At 32.1% G+C, this 26738-nt stretch overlaps 1 protein-coding gene across 1 annotated transcript in view; it reads right to left on the bottom strand.

Annotated features, from left to right (window-relative positions):
• Positions 1-23642, bottom strand: part of LOC140045378 (transmembrane protein 132B-like) — a 34114-nt gene extending 10472 nt beyond the window's left edge. The window contains exons 1-3 of the mRNA XM_072090241.1: positions 23246-23642; positions 10872-11721; positions 7442-7591 (exon numbers count right to left, since the gene is read on the bottom strand). Of these exons, the coding sequence (XP_071946342.1) occupies positions 7442-7591; positions 10872-11721; positions 23246-23303 (1058 nt within the window). The 5' untranslated portion in view covers positions 23304-23642. The remainder of the gene's footprint in view (positions 1-7441; positions 7592-10871; positions 11722-23245) is intronic.
• Between the last annotated feature and the right edge of the window lie 3096 nt (positions 23643-26738).

Genomic DNA, 26738 nt, shown 5'->3' with positions numbered 1-26738 from the left:
AATTCACATTAATACTATAAAATATTTCATTCTCAAATTGGTCATTTAGAATTCTGTAAACATAATGACAAATACTATTTATGAATTTTCTAGTACATTAATTTTAGTTTTGCAGACGGCATGTCAATCATTGCGATAGAACATGTTGGAGCCACATTCAATAATGCTCGTTTTCTGTGTAATGCATCATAAATAATGTCTGTTAACATAATAAGTCTGATAAGAGACCATTACACTTCTTTTGGTTTCATACTTAATTCACAAGGATATATCCACTAATAAGTACAGTAGAAATGATATCTTTTTTAAAGTCTGTTCAGTTGATATAATTATACAGTATCATGTCTAGTGACAATAAACTTTCTGTAGTATCGTGTCTGCTAAGAGCAACAGTTATATACCATAGCACATAATTTTACATTTTATTTACTGTACGGGTATATACATAATATAATTATTAGTTTTGCATGTTTCAAGTTATATTTACAAGCTAAAACCTCCAAATACTATGTGGTGTTTTTTCAGAACCAGAATATTTTTACCGAATCCGTACAGATATATAAATATTAGTTTTGTATGTTTCAAGTTATATTTGCAAGCTAAAATATTATGTGGTGTTTTTTCAGAACCAGAATAATTTTTTACCGAATATATTATTCATTTATTGAATTGCTCTGATTTCTGTACAATAACCTATTAATAAATTGAACATTTAACCCACTTGCATCAGCTTCACAAAGGAACTTGAGACTATAAAAATACAAAGAACTGCATGCTGGCATTTCAGTGACCCATTTCATTTGAAAATTCTTCATTTCTGTATTTTATTTTTCAATTCTGCTTCCTACATCCCATTCTATGGCATACTGTATATACTGTATACTATACACACGATACTGTGTTCTATACAAATTTAAAATATTACTAAATTTATCAAAAGAAGTAGGTCTATTCTTGACAAGTTTGATGATTTTATGCTCAGAATTGTTTTTCTTTTTTCAAAGAGCATGAAGAATTGTCTGTATACGTATCATAAAGCAAGTTTGGGTATTTTTTTTTTAACGCTGCAATTCTTACATCTATGAAATTATATATACACAATACTGTGTTCTATACAAATTTAAATATTACTAAATTTGTCAAAAAAGTAGGTCTATTCTTGACAAGTTTGATGATTTTATGATCAGATTTTTTTGTCTCAAACAAAAAGAATGGTAAAAGCAAGTTGGTGACCTCGTTTAACCTATGAAATTGGGATATTAACAGGTTAAGTGCAAATAAAACCGGTTGCTCTCCTGGAAGCTGGTGGCAATCTCCGTGTAATTAAATATCCTACTTGTGAAATATCCAATACCTAATTACATCATGACAGGGATGATTTTGATTAGAATAAATCACGTCCTGAAAATACCATAAAATTTACGATAAAAGAAACTGGATCAGAAGCATACATGTTGTGAGGTAAACTGAATTTGAGACTGTAAATTAAGACAAAGGTCGACGGTTGTAACTATCGGAAGTTAACGGAGCGACGTTAGAATATAAGCCGACACAGACAAACAGAATAATTTATTTCTCCTTGGAATAAAATCCAACTCTGCTCAAGATACCGCAGCTTTAATGTTTTCATGTCGACATTGCTATTGTCACGTTCATACGCAGATGAAGTTAAGCCGCACAGCTTTTGTTAAATCTTTCATAACTAGCCGATTCACAACAATAAATACCACCTATTATAATCCTGAAAAATATTCTCTGAAAAGATTTCAATCCCTGGGGGCGTTTGATGTAGTGATATTTAAAAATATTTGATAATCTCTCTGGGTGAGCTAGTTCGTCTCCTGGGATGTTTCGGCAGAAATTGCAACAACCCACAAAGTGACAAGCATGCTGATTCATTCATTCAACTACTAATACTATAGAGAAAAGTGTAAAATAGGCTAAAATAATGAGGTAATATTATAATTGCATTTTAACTTTTTTTCTATGAGTATGAACCAAAATTTGCCTCAATAAAATGATCTGTACTGTACATCTTTTTTCAAATTGAAAAACATTTTCTTATTTTATATATTTTATGACAATTGTTTCTTTTTTTTACCACTAGCAAATAGTTGTACGCTACAGTAGTTGTAAAAACCCTAGAAAAATAAGCAACGCATAGCAAGCAAATACCACAGACTAAAGTAACCTTGCTAGACAAAAAAAACCACTTTTTTTCTAACCAGCAAACATTAATTTTGACATTTTTAACTTAACAAAAAATGAAGAATCTAATACTAAATTGCTAGTGTTCATTGGTCTACTTTGTACACTACTAACTGTATTAGTCATCTCTATTCATTTACAATTATTGTTTTCCTTCTTATGTTAAGTGTTTTGCCCTGCATATGCTTTCTTCCTCCAAGCTGTGACCTGGGAAGTTTGTTACATTCTTACAGTATGTTTTGTAATGTGGATGACATGTTCAATAGAGTACCATAAAAAGCAGGTGCTTGTCAGTTTGGATACCATTTACATGTATAGTACATACATGTACATACCAGACAACATTCATGAACAAAAACAAATTGAGATTAAATATGTATTATGTAGAAAAAAATTAATATGGGTCGGCCACAACATCAGCACCTCCGTTAAGACACTCCCCTGCAGTGGGAAAAGGGGGGAAATTTCCACGACGACGTATTGTAATCATTCTGTGTGCTAGGCCAATTTTAAGTACAGAAGCAGCTAAAGATTGCATTCACTGACTGATGTCAGACAGGTACTGTAGGTAAACATAAATCAGCCAGCAACAATAAATTTATACACCACAAAGCAAAGGACACCATCAAATGGCAGTATATCATTATCAATATTACTTACTTCTTAAAATTTCTTTAGTTTTAAAGTTAAAAGCAATAATTTGTAACAAAAATACACAGACATCTGCCACATCCACAAAGACCTTTAGCCTTCAGAAAATTTACGACTGGTTTGAGAATTTTGTTAAAGCTAACTTGATGATAAATATTAAAATATGAAAAATTAAAGTGATGCTGTAATAAATTAAAACTGATGATAATTATTCCTTAGAGGGATAACTTTTCAAGATTTACCAGCATTTTAAAAGATTTTATTTTAATTATTTAAAAGTACCAAAGTGTTTTTACTGGATGGAAATTCTTTGTTCTGGTTTATTTGCGGAAAGATTAATGGTCTTGTCGACCATGCAGGACGCTATTGATTACTCGTAAAATCTTGTATCTACCACAGCCTGCTTTACTACAGCATAAATGTCACTTTAAGGAACCCCTTTTTATGTCTTCTGTTTTTTACGATTCAGATCCTAAGTTGTGATTGGCTCTATGGTGTCCATAAGGAAAAGAAAAATAATCGGACAAAGTTTAATTATCACCTGAAATAAAAAGATAGGGTAAACATTCCAGGACCTGGTAATTAAAATCTACAAGCATAACTTTGTCTGGAAATGAAACAAGATTTTTATATGATGTAGTGTTAGTGTTATCCAACTGTTAACTTGGTCTTAAATGTCCTGTTTGTATCGGAGATAATTAAAACAACTAGAGATCCTATAAGAGGCATCGAACCAATCAGATACGCTAGTTTGAAGCCGCATCCTTTACTCATGACACGTACGATTAAAACATATTTTGTTGGTCCATGATATTGGGCTATCAAAACATTTATTTTATTTTATTGAAAAGAGCAGGGAAGAGTGCAATTTCACTGTTTCCTGAAAAGAGATAATTTCTAAAAAAGGGATTTACCAGCTTTATGAATATTAAAAGTAAACAATATTTGTTTTCATAGAAATATGTTTTTGAAAAATATTCATGGTTTTACTTTTTATATCCCAATGAAGATACCATTCCTCTTATTCAAACATGGTAAAGCTTGTTTAAACATGTCAGCTCATGGGTACATTAATGTTTTATCATTGCTCTTATTCCAACATGGTAAAGCTTGTTTAAACATGTCAGCTCATAGGTACATTAATGTTTTATCATTGTACTACCTTATAATGCTATTTGATTGATGCTGTTATATGTACTCTAGTACTTTGAAAACATTGATTTTAGAGTGCATGTTAAGGGCAAGGATGTAAAAAGAAACATCTTCTTGCAATATTTTATTAAAAAGTCTAAATCAGGATCAGATGTTTATTTAAATAATAATTACACGTAGTCTATATATTTCAAACTTCTTAGTGAGATTAAAAACCTGAAATTAGCAATTCTATTTTCCCCTTCAAAAGATCGCAAGCGATTTTTTATAAATTGGAAGATACAAACGAATTCATAAACCTTGTCTACACTATCAAACTTTATGTGATGTGCCCATACAGTATAAAGACAGGATGATGTCATATCACTACCAAATTTGGGAATATCACTACCATATTTGGGCACATCACACTTTGTCAAACTAGTTTGATAGTGTAGACAGAGCTAGATAGATGTGTGGTTTAACATGATAATATGACACGTCATATAATGTTATGATATTTTGAAAAAAAATGTCAAGGCTAGAAAACATTACTATCAAAGATGATAGCTTACTGAAATTGAACCAGAAATGTTTTCTTATTGCTTCAGTATAACTTTTTCTTTTAAAATTTAATATATAAAAAAAATCAAATCATCTTTGTTCTATGTGACATTACAAAGTCTGTATACTCTTTCAAAAGATGTTGAAGGACAGACAAACCGCTACTTAAAATGTTGTATGATCCTCAACTTGATAGTTCCCAAATGTTTCCCAATGGAAATAACAAGCCGACGTAATCCGTAAGATAACAACACCGACATTGATATTATCGCAGTATTAACATTTTAAGTTGCATTAGCGGCATTGGCACACGCAAAAATTCTCGATCGCTAGTGATGAAGTTTTAAGATTAATATCATGCTCATCTTGTCTAGAACTTTGTTAGCGACTACACAGCGGAAGCGGGCTTAAGAAACCAACTTTAGTAGTGTTTTAAAGTGATTCTTTAGGATTAAGCCCGGACTACTGTACTTAAATTGTTCCGACAAACAGGTCATAGACGGCAGAGTTCATGTAACAATTCCCCATGGATTTCCTTTATAAAAACTTTGTATTCTGTATATGCAAATGTTTTATAATACAAGAAAGAACCTATACAAGGCCTACATTAAATGCTATATAATAATGTACACTTATTTAATAATGGTATTGTACAAGGTACCAAAAATTAATATGTTCAATTTTTTTATATTATGGTATTATTAAATGGCGCAAGTGTTTTAAAATACAAGAAACCTATATAGAAGGCCTACAGTACACGCTGTATGATAATGGAAACTTATATAATAATGCTATTCAATTTCAATTCAATTTTTATTTCAGACAATTGTCCATATGGTATAATACATTACAAAGAAAACAAAAAAGATGAAGGAGAGAGGACCAAAACTTTTATCTATTGGTATATAATGCCTCTCTCCCTTTGTAGTACATGTTTGAATCCATCAATAAGTATTTATATATACAAATTAAAATTCTGTTTTCGCTTTTCATTATTCTTGCTATTGTACAAGGTACCAACAAGTAATGTGTTTAATTTTGTTATATGGCATTAATAAATAATTAAACAATTTGGAAAATGTTGTACACGAGCATTTCAAAGGATTTGTGAAAATGAGAAAAATTCATTAAAATGAATGTTTTATCATAATCTTGTAATTATAATCATACCACTTTATTTCGTTTCTGAGAATGATTAAGAAGTTAATCAATCCTTTGATTCGTCTGCTGTGCGACTAAAACTCACGGATTAAAGTGGAAATGAATCCGCTGCAAAACAGCAATATAATGGCCTAGATAATATGTATAGCGGCATCTTGTAAAGACTGGATCTATAGCATAACCATAAATACTGGCCTAGATAAGATATGAAGCGATTACGGCATCAACTAAAGACTGATATCTTATTTCAAGCAGACCAAGATAAAAAAAATAAAAACATTTCTATATTGCATAATGTTTTGAATAAAAATATTTTTCGGTTAATTTTTGGATGGCATGAAAACACCACTAAATTACTGATGTTTTCAATTTATTTTTCAGTTTTATTTTATATTACAGCATGCAGAAATTATGTAATGTATTTTTTCATGGTTACTTACAGTAATTAAAATTTAAAATATTAATGTTTGACGTACTAGTTTTGAATTGAAAAAAATATTTTTTATCAACTAGATTTAATCTTGATTCATAGTTCAATAAGTGTGTAGTTTTAATATCAACTTGATATTGTCTACACTATCAAACTAGTTTGACAAAAACAGTGTGATGTGCCCAAATATGGTAGTGATATGCTTAAATATGGTAGTGATATGACATCATGATGTCCATATACTGTATGGGCATATCATATTTTTTTGTGTAGACAGAGCTTAAGATTATATCAAAATTTGAATGAGTCACAAAATCCTGTGAGCAAATTCATAGCAGGATGTAACCTCTTTGAAGCTACTTTATGTAAGCTGTTGAACATTGAATTCACAAAGAAACTTGAAATCTTGGCCTAGCAGAAGGCTTAGTGTTGAAAGACTCCTAGATCTGCTGTGTGCTGTTCACATCTATCTAGGTTTGCAACAACGGATTTATTACACTTATGGCCTACAGTCAGCATTGAATTCAAGAATATGAAAATAGAAACAATCATTCAACATAAAAAAGAGACAAAATGACATTGAAGATCATGTTTTCATCTGAGGATTTTATGATTTTCCACCTTTACTCTTTCCAAGCATGCCCCTCCGTTCCATCATTACCAGGTAAAGGTCAAGAAAACTATACTAAATGTGTTTTTGCTATATGTGGTGTACAGAAAGCAAATTTCTGATATTTTATATAGGACAAATAAATGCTGTGGAAACAACACATTCATTCATTCACACACAACAAACATTTAAATTTAAACAAACCAACGATGGAGAGCGCCGCTTTTAGATACACCAACAATATACCTCTTTCTGAAAGATGATGTATTTACGAAAAGAAGAAATTGCATTGAGCACTATCCGATATGATATCGTCTGCGGAGCATACTTTCAAGCGAGGGAGCTACTGTATCTTACTGGTCATCATTTTTTTCATTTATTTATTTCTTCTGACAAATTAAGTTATCTGGATTTATGATTCAAAGTGACTATTGCCAAGGTCATAGGCAAGTGACTTGATATCATGACAAGTGTGATTTAATGATTTAGCCATGGTTTAGTGGATGCATTTCAAGGCAACCTTTCTCTCCTTGCTTGTTTGTGCAATAGACCTTTCATTTAACCTCGGGCTAAAGTATCAAAATGCACTAACTGGTAAAAGAAAACACTACAGGACAGTACTGCACATTACTAGAAAGTCAAATTTGTAATGCAATTTTTTTAATCAATAAAAACCATATACTTACAATGCGTTGAACTCTTCTAGACTCTCTGCAGACGTCAAGGTGTATGTGATGGTTGTGGATTCTTCGTCGGAGCTGTTTGAATGTTGCCATGGTATTACAGCATCATAGTAGTGTATAGCTGTTATTGCTAAGCCTTTTCTTGGTTTTATTCTGGAAAATAACAATTTTTCAATGAAAACAAAATTTTACTAAATTTACCTATTTAGCTTATGTGCAATTAATACAATACATATTCTTATAATTTTAATAAATAAAACGAAAAATGAAAAACGGTTACGGTTAAAAAGTTTTTTTTTTTACATATTTTTCTGTTTTGTATCTTAAATTAAATTCTGAAGAAAAAAGATCTACTAACTAAAACTAAAATGTTCTTGCATTCAAAAACCATAATGGATAATCTATTGAAAAGTTGTGAATTGAACTAACTCCCACCGGCGCCAAGAAAGAAATGACTAGTTAGAACACTAATTAAGTATTTCTGGTAGGGAGGAAAACCGTTTGATATAAGAACGTTGTTTAACCATCAAGATACTTCTTAATTGGTTGTTTTAGTAGTAAAGTGGAAACAAATTAAATGCGAGACCAAATTGCCTCTTGGCCAATCATGCAATATCACCAGAGGCCACAACCCTACGAAATCAATTTTATCAAGGTTTCTATCTTGTCGTTTTATTTTATCTTTCAGTTGTTTAGTTGCAGACCGTGTTTCAGCCTAATTAACGTCATAAAGAGAGAAGCACAGAGAGTTAATTTGTCTTTGATGAAGCCGAGAATCAACGATTTCTTTGTAACATAAATCTCATTGGCGAAATCAACATCGTTATAATATTCGGTGATGTTATCTCTTTCACCGATATTATTATCTCCCTTGCTGATATTAACTTCAGCTCATCTTCCATTATAAGTATTACAATGATACCATATATGACTTGAGTAATCCCATGCTATAATCCCTAATTTTGGACACAAGACAGCAAGATCCTTTGTTAATCCATGCATAATCTTACCTCCCAATTTTTGCAAAATTTCTTACCCATAACTCTAGAGACTATACTCTGCATAATATTTGATGTCTAATGTACAGGTATAATGTACAGTATTGGATAAGAATTGTGTCTCTTTTTGTATAGTTTTGTAATTATACGTACTGTAAATGATAACTTTTGCCTTGCGAAAAACACCAATCTGGTGATTCAAGTGTTGCATCCGTTCCAAACTTTTTATATTATTATAATTATGCATCAGTAACAACATTAAATCAGTAATAACATTTGTTTTTTTTTTAAATATTTTGTTATCCCATTAAAGCGTTTTCTCTGGTTATATGGAAGGTGAATGACCATGTCCGTGAATTTATTTCTCCCGGTGGAACTTTTCATTAAATTTTCAACAACTTTTAGCGAGTTTAACAGAAACCTAATAACTTATGCTGAAATTATCAAAAGAGTTTATAAATGCTATTAAAATGATATTAATAAGCCTAGTTACAAAGATTATACTGTATAGCATATCATTTTATTTATACTAATTCTTCTAAGATAGAATCATCTATCATTAGATGTTTTACGAGGACAGGGACTGTAATCATCAACATTTAAACAGTTATCAACTTTTTTCTCTTTATATAATTACCATTTTTTTTTTCCAAATTGATCAAATAATTTATTGATGACACTGGATTGGTGAAGCGCATAAAATATATTCTTCTCGATAAAAATGAATCGAATCTTAAGGGACATGGAATCTGCAAACTCAGCTATTAAAGATGGATAATGAATAACGCAAGGCAAACATCATTGTAGCATGTTCATAAGAAAAAATGAATTTTAATTATGATATTCAAGGACAAAGATTTATTATATTTTGTTTTGTAACAAAGATGTTACATGTACGCGAGTTCATTCCCCTTAAGCTTCCATTTTTATGGAGCTGGTGCAAACAAGATGATTCCTTTTGATAGCTTCCTTTAGGAGGAGTGAGTATTAATTACAAACAGAAGATATTGCTACGGGGATTTGAAATTATTGAAAGGTGACACGGAGGTCACCTTTAGGCTAAAAAACTTTTCATTGTAAGAAGAATGCATGTGATTTTATTTGATTAACCACTATACAGTAAGATGGTACTGTAAATGTCTATCACCGAGACACTGGTACGTTCAATTTCCAAACAGCTGTTAGAGGACATCGTATTATAACTAGTATCCTCACCGGTCTATAGTAGGCTTTGTTCATCTTATGTTCTTATGTATTAAAACCTTATACAGTATTATAAGAGTTCAGCTCTGTCCACACGATCAAACTAGTTTGACAAAAAAAGTGTGATATGCCCAAATATGGTAGTGATATGCCCAAATATGGTAGGATACGACATCTTCATGTCCATATATGGGCACATCACATACAGTAAGGTTTGATAGTTCATTCACATTAATATTTGTATATGACTGGATCTGGACTGAAAATTATTCACCATTTTTTATCTGATAAACAGTGGAAGCCATAATATGTCGGTTTAAAATACAAACTTTGCTCATCAATATGGTAAAACTGGCAATCTAAAACTACTATTTACATAGACTGTACTTTAAATGTTAATATTTTTTGTTAATTGTAGTCTTTTGTGATACATATTACTAACATTAACATGCAATAAATATCAAAAATAACCATGATAAAATGCTATACAAACATAAGCAAACAGCTTTTAAAAAAATAGATGCTATGGACAATACAGGGTCATAATTACTTAAAACTTAATTTAAAAACTTAACCCACAATTGACAAATTGCAGACAAAGGCTATAATGTACAATAACAAACCAATGAATATTTAAATAAATTATGTCAAGTCTAATAATACAATTTCTAAATAAACAGGCCTTCTGTTTTTAATCTCACGAGTATTAGCAGCAAAATAAAAAAAAAATTAATATAGGTCGCAAATACATGTGGGTCACATCAGTTTTTTCTTGCATACGGTCTATGCATCTTGTCGTTAATGACTTTTCCCTTCATTTTCTTAATGAACAAAACGCCAACAAAATTTGTCTTAAATCAGTTCTTAATATGACTAAGTGTGATTCATTTTCGGTAAAGAGAGAAGATGTAAATTTGAAGGCTTTATTGCAAATGGAAATAGGTTTAGTGAACAAACTGTGTATAAATTGAATGGAGCGTCACAACATTAATTGGCTCGTAAGTAGGTCATGTCTTGTACACTATATTACATTTACATTCAATAATCATAGTCACATAGCAACTGTCGCGCGCCAGTTAATTATTAGGATGAAATGATGTGTTGAATTAAATGATGTTTGTCTAATTACATTACCGTAAATAAATTTTTCCAATTTTTCAAAAAAATTTGCAATGTTTTTTTGTAATCAACAAAGAAGTATTGTAGCGTACTAAATGAACAATAGAACTTACTTGATAGAAAACGATTCCGCTTCAAGATCCTGCGGGATGCCGACGGGAAAAAGGAAACCGTGAGTAGGGCTCACGTCTTTGTTATCTGGAGCCTTGATGATTACTCTACTCTTATCGTCAATTCGAGAATAATGTCCTCCAAACGGTTGAAGCGGAACTTCTCCTACATGTACGTATACTGAGGGCGCTTGTTTCGATTCCTCGCCTTTTTGCGTGGTAGTCATTCCTCTGCCTTTTAGACTGTTATCCTTACGTGTGCATTCACCCGTGACAGTTTTTGATACGCTATAGGACAATTGCATTTTTGAGTTTTGATATGAAGCATCCGCAATTCCCAACCACCATTCCATAGGTATTGGCACATCGAGGAAACACGATCCTGTTGACTTATTTAGCATACACGAAGATACAATAGCGCCCTCAGCGTACAAGATATGCAAATCGATGCAAATTGACAAATCGTTTAATACTTTTAATTGCTTATGATCTAAGTGAAATAAAATATTTAAACTTGGGCTATAAGCTTGAATATGTTTTGTTATAATATGAGTTTGTATTTTTAAATTATATAGTTCAGAACTATTAAATATTAAAGAGTCACTTTCAAAAACATGAAATGGTCCGTACGAAGCTGACACAGCGCCCCCATGTGACTGCACATCCCATACTAATTTATCGACAAACAAGCCATGCCCGCTATACGTAATGTTTTCACGAAGCAAAATCTCTTCAGAGTTGTGTTTTCGGGTTTGAACGAAGAATGACGAGTTAGTATTTGCGTTGAGATCCGCTGATAAGTAAGTTGATTGAGGTCGTATACTTGACGGCCTGTTTGATGAGGCTGCAATACCTGAAAGACATAACATACATCAATTATTATTATTATTGCTCAAATTTATTTTTTCTCATAAATATAAAAATACAGTATGATCGATTAGTACATTTATTTCTCGTTATTAATATTACCATGCACTTTGTTTCACAACATTTCTTATGAATTTAACATGGGCAAAGTTTATCGGAAATTACAGTTACTGATAATAATGCCATTATTATGTTATTACTTTGCTTAGTGCAATAACCTAGTCAAATAAAACTAGTCTATTGGTGTTACATGCGGGTTACTGTAGATAATATGATCTTTTTGAATACAATAATTAAAATATCATGAATAATTAACATATTTCACACTTTTTATAGCAAATAGTCTGTCTAAAATGAATACAAAATAATGGTATCACACATGTATTAAAGAGTCAAATGCTCAAGTTTTGAATTTACATATTTAAATTTTATAGATTCATACACATATTTTATTTATTTTAAAAATCATGTTTTTTACAGTGTTTTTTTTTAGATTTATTATCAGAATGATTTTTAAATAGTATTGATTTAACAATAATTCATTTTAAACTAAAATAAAACCAAAAAAAAATTAGCCTAAATTACAATTCGGGGTTGGATATACTGTATACAGTATATTACACAACATTGACAACAAGAAGATCTTTTTCCATTAAAAATAACTACAGTATGATGATACTGTATCTAGCAATAAAAGCCATAAAACTCCATTTGCTCTGTCACTGATTGGTCTAGGCTAGGCTAACTATTTGTCAAAATTAGCTTCAGGCAGAAACTAGCTAGACCTCCTACAGTTCAGTCTGCCTAGAATGTGATGAACTGCAGGCCTGGAACATTAAACTTCACAGAGTCCCGCTAGAGCACCTATCGAGTCAGTTGTTACTGTTCTATCATTCCAACTGTGCCTGGCAAAGGCCAACGCATCTGCGGATTTGTTGTATCTTTGCGAATTCCACCAACACAGCATGCAAAAAGATGGGTTTTTTATATCAAGTTAATGCAATATCTTTTTCTATAGGTTAGAAATGTTTTCTTTGTTCGTAGTTGGTTTGTGACGTGAGTTTTTATTTTTGCAACATTTGTATATCGCTGTATTGTATAACCTCACCTCGCTGTATTGGAAGCAAACTTATGCTGATAAAGTAGACTATCTAATGTAAATTTACATTACTTAACTTAACCAAATTTATAATGGACAATTTCAAGAAATCAACAATCAATCAACAGATTTAATTATTAAATTACAGCATATTTATTAGGACAAGTTAGTTTATAACATCACTAATCTATGGTTTTAAACAAAGCACTTAACCTCATAGCTTTCAAATTAAGATACGTGTTTACGACACGTTTCACCAAAACGTGTGCAAATCGCAACATCATGATGAATTGCACACAGACAATCCAAAACAAAATTGAGGCAAATCGCAAAATCAATGAATTGTGAACCAAAAGTTGTATACCATACAACACATCTTCTGTTTATAAGCAACGACATAAGTGTAGGAGTAAACGATATGCATGAGTGCATTCAGAAACGATTCCTCAGTCTGTGAAATATCGGAAACTGGTGAATCAATAAGGTGCGAAAAACTTTTCAATCCAGACAGTAGGTAAAAGATTCTTTGCTAGGCTGGTTATAATCTGTTTATGAAGTGCTACGGTAAATGGGTTTCAATTTCACGCTCGCAATTCGTTCACTGATTTCAAGGTTATTGATCCGCGGAGCTGAATAGTATATGATTGACATATTCAGAAGAGAGCGTTACGATGGAAATTACCATTGTTTTGCCATACTCCACCTGTAGGTATCGAATTATTTTGTCGAATGAAAATCAGCGAAGTGGGAATAAATAGTTTAAACAGGTAATCAAGCGTTATAATGTGATATGGCTTAATGAGTATTAGTGTATAGCATCACACATGGTGTTATATACATTATAATACGTTCCATGATATCCTACGTGTGTTCAAAATTGTTGCCCCTTTCCCATCATCGGTATGTATAAAACGTGTAAACCGGTAAAGAAAAACACAAATACATTTGACTTTTCAACCAATGGAATGCTATAGAAAAGTTTTATCAGATAAAATTTGTTATTCATATATGGATATGTATATTCTGTAGTTACGCTTGTTGCACAAACACCAAATGTTATACTGTAGTAACTAGCGAATGAACAATATAATTACACAATACAACGCATTAAAAAGGAAAATTTGGGCAGGGACAGGTTTATGGAAAATACATTACTGTAAAGCAGATTTTCCACTACATAGGCGAATTTGTTTGCAAGATTTACTTATGCGCATGTTTGCAAGATTCACTTATGCGCATGTTTGCAAGATTCACTTATGCGCATGTTTGCAAGATTCACTTATGCGCATGCGTAGACAGGGATTTGGAGGCATGAATATTCATGCGTATACAAAGTCAACGCTTTTTATTAACAAATTAACGTAGTAGAAATCGGCTTGAGTAAAATAAGCCAGCTACTGTACTGTAAAGAGGAATTACTGTCATCTGACAGCCTGCCATATTCTTTCTGGCTGTCATCATTTTGAATTAGCTTTCTGCTAATTTTATTGTATAGCCTCCATTAATACCCACAACATTGTTATTTTTCTTTTTTTGTAGTAATTTACCTTTGGAGATATCTTACAAAATACATACAAAATAAATTAATAAGTACAAAGATGTTTGTCTATTTTAAAATTCAAGGGCTTTATATAGCTTTAGCAACAATAAAGGTTCGGTGAATTTGTTGATCCTGGTTTCTGTTCCTCCTTAACAAATTATTAGTGATCTTAATTACCTCCTGTATCTGCCGTTTATCTACAAAGTCTTTCCACTCTAACACTAAATCTATACAATCGTCTACCAAAGGTCCAAATCAATGGTATAGTTGTATGTTAATGACAAAATACTATAGACTTTTATACTAATCTAACAGGGCTAATATCGTTAAGTATTGTAAATGAGTTCAAAGTCTTACTTCTAATTACTTAACACAGGGTCATCAAGTACAAAATGATTTTGTACTGGTCTCAGCTGTTTACCAATCTACGTTTTATAGCCACCGTTTTATGGCCTTATTCTGATAGGGCTCGCATTGATTGCTCTCTGTGGCTCTACCTTTCCATTTGCTAGGATATTTACGAGCACGGAACTTAAGTACCGGTAGATCTAGTAAAATCAGCGTCAGCCATAAATGCCTAACAATAATGTGGTTATAACATAACACAAATGCTATCAAGCTATTCAATTGGAATGCTATGAAAACTTTTATTTCTAGTTTGTCATAACACACGGTCTATTGAAGATTTCAAGCCAGTATTATTTTTAATTTACAGACTTTCTAACAAAACTAATGGAAAGTCAGTACTTAGCTGAAAAGTTTAGTACATGGTGTTTTAAGTTGAACAAAATTTACGACTTTATCTGTTCGACAGCCATCTTTAAAAGCCCACCCAAAATATACATACAGTATGTCCATATGTACATGTTTTTCATCAGACTGATAGTGTACAGTTCGCAATTAATTATAATTTTTAGTGATATTATTTTGTGGTGGATAATTTGATGCATACTATAATACTTGTCTTGTCTTATTTTGAAGATTATATTGTAAATGTTGCATCCAAGTATAACATGCATATTTCTCCTCACATAAAATACAAAGCCAATCTGAACACAAATGCAACAGTCATAACACCATCCATCATCACATAAATTTATTATGAACAACTGCAACTATAAATTACAATTTTACATGTTTAGCGGCATTTAGTGCAACGGGAAAAATATGAACGCTTGATGCGAATCCTCTGTACAACGGTGCAAATTAATCTAGCAGGGAATCATTTCGAAAATGTACCAGTATTTTTAAGTATGTTTTATGTAAATTGTAATTTTTTTTGTCTTTTCTAAATTTGTTATTGAGGACCCCATAGGACTTTCATGGACTATCTTGCATCTCTGTATCTGTTTTTTTAAATTTCAATTTTATATATATCGTAAATTGTGCATGTTTTTTTTGATGAGATGCAAAAAAATCAAATCAAATAAAAAACCAATGTTGCATGTGACAAAGGGAGGGGGGGGGGAGAATGAGTGGTACGGGAAGGATGGGTGATATGGGGAGGAAGTTAGGAGGGAAAGAATGAGTGGTACGGGATGGAATGGAGGCGGGAGAATGGGTGATATGAGAAGGAAGTTACAGTAAAAGAGAGTGGCGGGGAAAGATTGAGTGGTACGGGAAGGAATGGGGGGTGGGGGTAAATGGGTGATATGGGGAGGAAGTTAGGTGGGGGGAGGAGAATGAGTGGTACTGGTAGCAAGTATAACCTCAAAACAAGAGTTTCAGAAAAGCATAACAAAACATACTGTACTTTGGAATGGTATTGTACCTACAGTACATAACATTTAAAACATATACAGTACATACATTGTATTGTATAGCTAGTGCACTTGACAATATCAACTATGATAAAAGATAATTCTAAATAAGTGAGCTATATCAGTACTATTATTGAACATACAGAAACATTACATAGTGTGTTAGCAATAGATTACAAGATTGCATTAACTTTTGAAATAATATTGCTGAAAATGGCCGTAGATGATTGTATGTTCATTAATTATGTAACTACTAACAATAACATACAGAAATAACAAGAAAAAGTATCAGTAGTTTTTTTAATACAAATATATACAGTTAAACTTGTATTTTTTTTTTCAATGAATTTTATTTTTTAAATACTTAGAAATGCATGTTAGGCCAATTATACAGGCATTTAATCAATTGAATTTCTACGAAATACAGAAATTAATAATAGTTCATTCTTATATATCACATATAAGTAAGCTCTCATGCGTAATTACTGCTATAGAATTGTTTGGGGAACATAATTAAATTATGACCAACAAAAAAGTACAAAATAGAGTATAATACAACAGAACTTCCACTAACTTTTAATCCAATACTTTTAATCTAATACTTTTAATCTAATACTTTTAATCCAATACTTTTAATCTAATGTATCCTTTGCACTAATTCAAACTAATACTTTTATAAAGGAATGCTACAGATGTATAAAATAACTAATTAAAATGTAATAATCTCTATTGTATGAGGAGAAAGGAAAGCAACTTTGTGAATGGGATGAATCAACCCTATTGTTTGCTCAAATGGGCTTATTGTTGTTTTTTTCAGTGATACATACTTGTTAAGTCACACCTATAATACCACACTACAGTAGCAGTGGTTAGAGTTTTGAATATTCTATTAAAGCATAGCACTATAATATCTCTATGATTAAAGGAATTAGTTTGTGAAAAGTTGAAGTGCATTTATTTAGGCTGAAATATGATGTGTTATATTACTACTTATTTATAATCACATGAATATTAATGACCTACACAACTGGCGCCTATATAGCGTTTTCATTGGTACATTTGAAATTATAATCGTGAAATGTCGATACCTTCAAACAAATGGTTTAGTGTAGGTTGCAGTATTCTTTTTCAAAGTTAATTATTACAAAAATAAAAAACGTTTAAAGTTTTGGAGTTACGTTACAGGAACCCGAAACCGACCATTTTACCCAACAAACAAACCTAGGCCAACTACACAATAAGTTTTGTACTTGCAAAATAACTCATCTAAATTCACTGCAGTAAAATAGACAATTGTTGGTATTAAACAAATACAAGAAACATGCCGTACGTTGATATATTCTGTATGGTTCCCTGCGGCTTTATAAGGATTGACTTTTCTTTTAGGTGTTTTCAATAGGATCAATTTCAGAATTCAGCAAGACTCCATTCATGGCCTGATGACTTTGTTTATACCTTGTTAGTTTTCAACAGTACCGCCAGACAATAGCAAGCAACTTAGCCTGATTTCAACAAGATCAATCGAAAGTTGGCAAGCACTGCCGGTCGACATTGAAAAGGACCAGAGATATGTGAATGAAACAATGTATAGGTACTTCATGCATCGCTCTGGTTATTGTTAGACTCTAAATTGGATTCTTTGAGAACTGTAAAATCCCTACTTAATACGATTAATTTGGTTAACTATGGCTGAAAGGGAGCAATGGGAAGCTTATTAATGAAGATTTTTAAGTACCTGTAGACATCCTATATTGCTTTGAAGGGGGGGCTTAAACATTCTTCTGATAATTGTCAAATGGCAGAAGGATTCAACTCATCATGTCATTGTTATTCTTTACCTGGGAATTAGTTACAAGTAGTGTAATAATTGGATTGTTGTTTGGAAGTTTCAAGTGGGAAGTGTGATTGCTATACTTTCTTTTGCAGACTTCATGTAGGACTATTTTAGACTGAGCACATTTTTTACAGTTTTTTTACTTATAAATGAATAAATATGATGAATAAGCGACTTTAAAAGGCAACAACCCAAGACATTTTCAAACTCATAAACCCATTGAATATGGCACATTTCCACACAGTTTTGTTAACCTCTAATCAGCTTAAATTGTGTTAGTTGTTAATATGTTAGTAATACTTATTTTTAAACAGCTACTGTACTGTATCTCTATTTAGTATTGTTATGTTATTTTTTATATTTTGTACATAATTTAGTTTAAGTTTCTTTGTAAATTTTTTTTTCTTTTCTGTAACTTATATTTTACTTATTTTTACTCTGGACACATCTTCATTCAAGAAGTGTGCTACCGTTTCAAAAGTGTAACTTCCAAATAAATAAATTATTATATTACTACACTGAATGTCGTAGTTTTTACATCCAATAATTATTTCAAATATTTAAATATTATATTCACATTTGGATGCCACTAATTAATTTCTTAAATGGCCTAAGTTGGTACTAACTAACCAAGCATAACTAATTTAAGTATATCTCCTTTGTTTACCAGTACTTAATAATCAGTTGTGTAATTCATTAAACAAATACTTGCCAATTAAAATGCGCAACAAACAAAATGCATGCTTACAGAAAACCTAAATAAAATAAGTTAAAATATATTAAACTGGAATAGTATGTACAGTAGAGCCAGGGTCACTTTTATTCATTCATCAGTGAAAAAATATCTTTCATTTATTGTCATTTGCATATAAAATAAACATAACAATTATGTTTGCTCTGAGAATGGGCCTGTTTCTGCTGCAACTGCTCAAAATACGGTATAAAAATACGGTATAAAATACGGTATTTTTTAGTACCCCGTTTCTGCTAACAATACTTCTTGGGTGGTCGTGTTAAATTTCATCTTTTTTACCCAAATTGCCATTCATTTATTTGATCGATAATTAAAAGTCGCAATAAAGGAAGTTTTACGTCTCACTTTCAACAGCCTAGCCCTAGTGATAGAGATGTTGTGAGAGCACAGAAAACATCGTAATGGGGACAATTAATTCGTTCCCTCCCCGAGTTATTTTATGTTGCAATATTGTACTGCTTTCGCAGGCTCTTCAGCTTTGAGTTTACTTGCTTTGGAGACAAGTCTATTCCATACTCCTGCTTTATTTTTTTAGAAATGTCTTTATAAATGTGGTTGTCCCTTTTATTACCTTTTAGTTGGCCAGACATTTTAGCTTCCCCACACAAATTTATTTAGTAAAACTGTGACGTCTTCGCTCCACATTTTCGCCGAATATATATATACACGTGTGTAAAAGAGCTGACAGCGACAGAAAATAAAAACACGAATGTTGACCTTTTGTCATGTAAAAAAAAAATACGGTATTTTTTATTGGCAGCAGAAACGGGTACAAAAAATACGGTATAAATTTGTAAATACCGTATTTTATCCACAAATTTTGTGGGGAAAATAAGGTATACAAAATACGGTATATTTTTTATGAGCGCAGTTTCTGCTGCCAAAAATATACCGTATATATACGGTATTCAAAAAATACCGTATAATATACGGTATTTAGTTGGCAGCAGAAACAGGGCCAATGAGATATACCGTACAAAAACAGATAAATGAAAAACTAACAAAACAATTATAATGTCACATCACTCTCTTTTTAGCCACCTTTCAAACTACAGTAGCTCCCCTCCCCATTTTATAACTTTTGGTGATACACATACTAAGTCAATTTAATCTTAAATGTCAAAGGTTAATGTCAAAGGTTACTAGTCAGTCACTATTACGGTAATTATCTACTGTTCTGTATCAACTACACTGGTGTTAATTGGGTCTAACTTATTTTAACACACTTGTAAATGCCCTTTAAACTCTGTATTGACTTCCAATATTTTAACAAAACACAACAAGGATTTATAACATCATTGATTGGATTAATTTAAATGCGTGTTTTTATCTTTAATGCTTTTCATTTTAATACCCCTCTCAAATAAAAATAATATACACTCTTTTTATATAGCTAAATTTTTATTAGTCAAAATATTTATATTTCTTGATTATTTAATTTGAATATTATTAATTGTATTTTGTACTGTGATAACTGTCTACTTGACAAGAACTGAACAAGCAGACTTTACTAGCTATTTATAAAGCTCTCTCTACACTAGTATCAAACTATCAAAAAAAGTGTGATGTACCCAAATATGGTAGCAATATGACATCATCATGTCCATATATAGGATCATCATGTCCATATATAAGGCACATCAATTTTTTTTGTCACATAATGTTTGATAATGTAGACAGAGCTTAAACAATAATGGTTTTGTTTTTCCAGATATTTTTTTCATATTCTTTTGTGTGTAGCCGACTGATTAACAGTTTTATTACACAACTGTATAAGGATTGTACATATGCTATTTTTTACAAGATTTCTTTGTGCGTTGTGTTTATTCTGAATAATAAATTACTTCCATTGCTTGTAGTTGTGTCGGCAGTATGAGTTATGAGTCACTGTGTTAGATAAAAAAATTGACAATATTCAAATGCAAATTACACGATAAAACTAGCATTACTCTCAAAATAAAACAAATTACTACAGCTAATTCAAACACATTAGCGTACAGTACCATCGCATTGTACACTCATCTTTTACTGCCTTCACTTTTGTATTTAAAAAAACAGCATTTTTTTTTTATCACTAACGTGTTGTGTTAGCATGCATTTTATGTACCCTTAGAATTGCTTGAGATTTATGAGTCTAAATTGAATTTAGTGACGGGTAATTTGCTTCATAAATGCGAGAAAGACGGAATTGTACAATTTTTGTTGTAAGACTATTTATTATTAGGTCTTGGAATGTAGACTGAGTTTTTGTTAAAGGCAGAGATGTAGAAACTTTGATGCCGTTATTATGGTTTATATGAATATTCAATAAATTAAAAGTATGTTTTTTTCATATTATTTTTTAAGTCTATACTTTAGAATAAAAAATTATCTTATCTTAAATCTATGTAAATGTATGCATTTTTTTTCATTTTGAAAAGTTTCTACATAATTTGATTTCTATAAATTTACTTCCTCAAAATAATAAAATGTTTTCTTTCCTCAGGATGTTAACTTCAGTATAAAGTATAACCCTTATGACTTTACAGCAAGTCAAGTATTTTGTAACCAACACCTCAATACCCTCAGGGTGCTTAACCATCGACTACTACAGTACACAACATTCTTACCATTAACCAAATCATCATAATTTCTTAGGCCAGAATTTGAGCCTTGATATTCAACTTCTACTACCCCAAGGGAGAATAAAATTAACTGTAGCACTTCTCCACCTGCCAGGTCAGCCAGAAGCTAGTTTCTATCTGTGCTTCACAATCAGAATCAACGGCAATCTATCCGACCGAACTACGTGAACTCTCATCGGGGAAGCGTAAGATGAGACGCGAGAGTAAAATTGCTTCGGAAGGGTTCTTGTCTTTTTAAGCTTCCTTGCTGTGATTTTCAACATTGGCAACATCTCTGACTGAATGGTTAACTGGCAACATCTCTGACTGAATGGTTAACTGGCTACATTAACTGAATGGTTAACTGGCTACATTAACTGAATGGTTAACTGGCTACACTAACTGAATGGTTAACTGGCTACATTAACTGAATGGTTAACTGGCTACATTAACTGAATGGTTAACTGGCTACATTAACTGAATGGTTAACTGGCTACATTAACTGAATGGTTAACTGGCTACATTAGTGTTGTAAGTTTGAGAGTGTACAGTACATTTAACTGCTATTACAGACAGACAATGCTATTTTCTATGTGTTGGTCTTTTAAACAGACAATTCTCTATTTAGTGTAGGCATACAGTACTGTATATGATTTTGTGCCCGTGATTAATAAAATACAATATTTACAAATATTAAATATAATTTTGTTTCTTATCACTTCAAACATTTTTATAAAAATTATTATCAAATTGTACATTGGTTTTTACTCTGTACACTTTTTAAATACAAAATGAAGCAAATACAATATATAAATCTATTTTTATCAATTTAAAGTTGTTTATTGTTATTCAATGCCCTTTGGCAGTATCCCTATCTGACTTCTGTATCAAACTCTATTTACAATTTACATTGTATTGTCTTCCATATTTTCCCACAGGTTTAAAAGTTATCAAAAGCCGTAATATAGTATTACCACTAAAGTCAATGTTGCATTCAACAGTCTGGTATAGCAATACCGATATAAAAGGCAGTCTTTGTTGAACAAACAGAGGCTTAATTCAGTGCTTAAGTTATCTGTTTAAACGCTAAGATTCAAGCATACTACTGTTGTGGTGGAAGCTATTTCTCAATTTCAAGGCAATTAATAGGTGCAGAGCTGCATCCCAGTTACAACTAATGTTTCAAAAAGTACAGTAATGTTCCAAGATACAGTTGGACTAATATTGGTACTGTAGATTTAAAAACATTAATTGAATGCTGCCAAAATGAATATGCTAACAATTTAACGCGACGATTTCAACAAAATTTACTGAATTGGTTTGTACAGTAGGCCTACATTTGATCAGTTGGCATGGTTTGTTTCACACTGCATACGGTAAAGTTTATTTTTGGTAAAATTATGCTAGTCAAACAATTCGTTGGTGTCTCTACTTTTCTCACGACTGTGCATTTTGTGTTACTTCATGGTATCAACAACGAATTATAGAATACACAAATTGAAAGATAAAAAAATGACATGAAATAATCCTTAATAGGTACTGAATGTTAACAGCTTATAAATCATTTTACATTAAAAGTATCAATCACATATCGATTGGTTCCACCGGCCTACAATCGTTAATATTAATCAATTTAATGCTCAGACCAATTCAAAATCAAACTTTAAAAAATCCTTTTCTCAAAATACTTGAGATTACTTTTAAAGCTTAAAATTAAAAAATTGTTGTAAAGTATTATCCTTCTTCCGAACACAAATTCTACTTTATAAAAACCCAGGTATTTTAAATACTGTTCTGTACAGATGTAAAAGAAATGTTTTTGTTTATTATTGTCTCAATAAATGCATTCGTAAATAATCTTATCGATGTTTGAATGAGAAAAATAAATGAAATGGAAAATCTAGGCCCGTAGCAACTTACCTACTAAACCCGAAATCAACAACAAAACCAAGTCACACACGACTGTGTTATGGGACATGTTGTCTTCTGTGCGTGTGGCTAGGCTGCAACAGTCTGCACAAACTATCGGTATAATCAGTAAATCCTTGTTTTAAAAGAACATATCTAGCAACCAAATTTGAAGAACAATCAGACGAATATCCTAGTTAAAATGTTAGAACCATACACACGAAAGTTATCAAATTTCTTTGCAGTAAAACATACAAAAACACGGGGCTATAACGTCCAGCAGCAATCAGCAATGCACCTTTCACGTCTGCCCGTCCAACGTAAACTCGGTAGTGATTGATCGTGCGAATCCAGAGAGTGCTAAGCACGGACTGAACTACTAAGTGCGTTATGCGGCGTATTCATATAACAAAATAGTTCTTTAAAATAGTATTATTACACTACTGTTTGCAATAAACCAACTTCGCTTCTAATAAAACAAATGAATCGAAGATTTCAAGAGCGCTACGTCTCTAAATATGGATTTATGAGCAATAAAACACAATATTAGCCAGTTTTAGATACACAATATTACTCCGCTGGTAATTAGTTAACACTGCTTATATATTGGTAACAATAACTGACTGCGGCGGCTCTATAGAAGCAATGAATAATAAAGTATCCACGTTAATAGGATCAGCCCTTTGAAAAGGGACCAATGCCGCCTGCTTTTATGGGTCTTAAGTTAGTCTTTTCATACAGTTAAAGCAATTATATTCAATCGAAAGATCTAATCATTTTGTTGGAATGGTTTTGTTGCTAATTATTTCACGGAAATCTGTTTCATTTTCCATTATAAATGTTTCTTGTTGTTTGAGAATATTTCGATATTCTATTGGTCTGTGGCCCGTCGTCATTATAATTATGAAAATTTAAAGATGTATTGTCCCTTTGACTAATTCCAAAAAAATAAAAAATAAAAGATTTCGAAAAAACGTGGGTCATTTTGAAGTATCATAATAGTTATTAACTATCACCAAAAATTTTTCGAAAAAAAAAATTATTTAACTGAAATACAGACGTTTTTTTGTTAAAAAAATTACTTTGACTTCCAGTCAAAGTTTTCAATCAAAACATATCCCATAATGAAACGAGCTTGTTTGGCTACTCTGTATGCATAGGCCTAATCATAAAACTTCCTCATGATCTGTGTGAAAATACCTTCTTAACCGTGACGAGTTGTATACAATCCTAATTTAGCATATGCATAATGCGTACTAATGGTTTGAAATCTTTGTTTACTTTTGCTCGTGACGATTTTCCAGATGAAATGTAATCAAACTAATTTACCTGTTAATTACGTAAACTTGTTGTTTTTGGCTCGAATTTTCGACTTAAAGTGAATAACTTTAATATTACTTTGATATGGCCACTTTAAATTTAGAATATTTTGACCTTCATTTTTTTGTGTTTCAAGGGACAATACATCTTTAAAATAAAAGGCTGTGTATATACTGTAATATATATACATTACATTTTGTTCCGAAATTGTGAGAAGTAGGCCTACGGGCCTACTCTTCTTTCTTCTTAACGTTTTCCGTCTTCCGACATCGCTTTCCACAATTTGTTTCCATTTTTGTCCAAGTTATGGCAGGATGGTTTGTTATTAATGTGTTAGTGTCTACTTGTCCTTGTAAGTCTTTCTTTATTTGATTCATCCAGTTATTTCTTGGTTATTACGGGCCTACACTGTATTACTTTGTTACGTTTTTATTACGTTAGGTCAACTTAGAGATCTCTATGGGCCTAGGCCTACTTATCACAGTACTTGTTCATTTGTTTCCAGAAAAATAATTTAAGGGCATTATACGGTAATTCATCATCTATGTTTTAACGTAATTTAAATAACAACTACTGTATTATGAATTATTATTGAACGTTTATTTGCACAAGAAACCAATTATTATGATTTCTAACAATCGTAATTTGCTAAAATGCGGTTAAATTTAATATAAATGTAGTAGGCCTACTTGTGCTTGGTTTACACCCACGCTAATGAACAAATCGGTCGAGGACGGTGACAAAAAGGAAGCACACATGAATACGCTTTGTAAAATACATGTCATAAAATAACGAAGAGTAAACTAGATAATGAATTGACATATATATTTATATTGGGTAACCTCTTCAGTCAAAGACTGATCTCCCAGAGGGCCCAGTTGGTGATCAGTGGCCGTGATGTACCAATACACCGGGGTAACCCCCTACTCGTCTCGAGTACTAGGTTCTTTAAAGTGCACACGAGTTATGGCTACGTAATGACGGTTCCACTGTCTTAACCGCTCGGCCACTCACTCACTGTGTTGCGACTTTTGTGAATACAGTATTTTTAAAAGCTAATAAAAACTATCGTATTCCGTAAAAAAAGTGTTTTTAACCAGTTTTCTTCTACGCTCTTCATGGTAGATATCTTGTCCGACTTTTCAAATAACAAGGCCACATGGCTGCAGTCGCGTGCGCAAATTTGAGTTAGTGTTTACCGACAGACAGACAGACCGACCGACATATCGAATAAAAACGTAGCAAAATATTTAGGTTCAGACTTAAGCAATTTAAACACATGAAATTAGTTTTTCTAAATTTTAAAAGCCATTGTTGAGGTGATGTTAATGGAAAAGAAATATAACGAGAATTTCTCATTCTGACATAATGCCAATTTACAAAGACGAGCGGTAACCGCTTATCTTGTCCCACGTAGAATCTGTATCCTGAGAAGAAAACCGCGTATCTTGTCCCACGTAGAATCTGTATCTATCCTGAGTGGAAAACGCCCATCTGCTCCGCGTTGTGTGTAAAACTGTGTATGGTCATAAAGAATAACATAGATTCTATATTTGTATTGCCGTTACCGCTCGACTTAGATGGCAATGGGCGCGTCTACCACCCTACCCCTCACTCTCTCCAGTCGGTTAATTTACAGGATGCAACTGTCATTAATATCATCCAGTATGATGCTATCTGTTTATCATCCTTATATTCAAGGATTCACTTCTATTGGGAATAACTTTTAATTAAATATGATTTTTTTGGCCGTATTGATATGACATTTAATTACCACACCCATACCAGAATTTTAGTAAACAAATTTTTAAAAACTTCAGTTATTAATGCGTGGTTCCCACTAGAGACGCAACGCAACGGATTTGTCCAATCACGAGCGATGGATTATTCGAACTGTCGCTTGTCATTGGTCAACTTGCTTGCGTTACGTCTACGTCCTTGCGTGCGTCCTAGTGGGAACCAAGCTTAACAGTGCCGTATATACTTGGGTAAAGCGTGGTTCCCACTAGCGACGCAACACAAGGACGTAACGCAACGCAAGTGAATTGACCAATCACAAGCGATGTCTTATTCGCTTGTTGTGATTGCTAACTGTCTATAACTTCGCTTGTCATTGGTTAAAACGCTTGCGTTGCGTTTACGTCCAAGCTTTAGAATGGCATGTTGATTCCAGCGTAGCGACGCA

The sequence above is a fragment of the Antedon mediterranea genome, chromosome 3 (genome assembly GCF_964355755.1).
Source record: "Antedon mediterranea chromosome 3, ecAntMedi1.1, whole genome shotgun sequence".
NCBI lineage: Eukaryota > Metazoa > Echinodermata > Crinoidea > Comatulida > Antedonidae > Antedon > Antedon mediterranea.
Note: the sequence above shows the minus strand (reverse complement) of the source record. Positions and strands in the feature narration are given on the sequence as shown.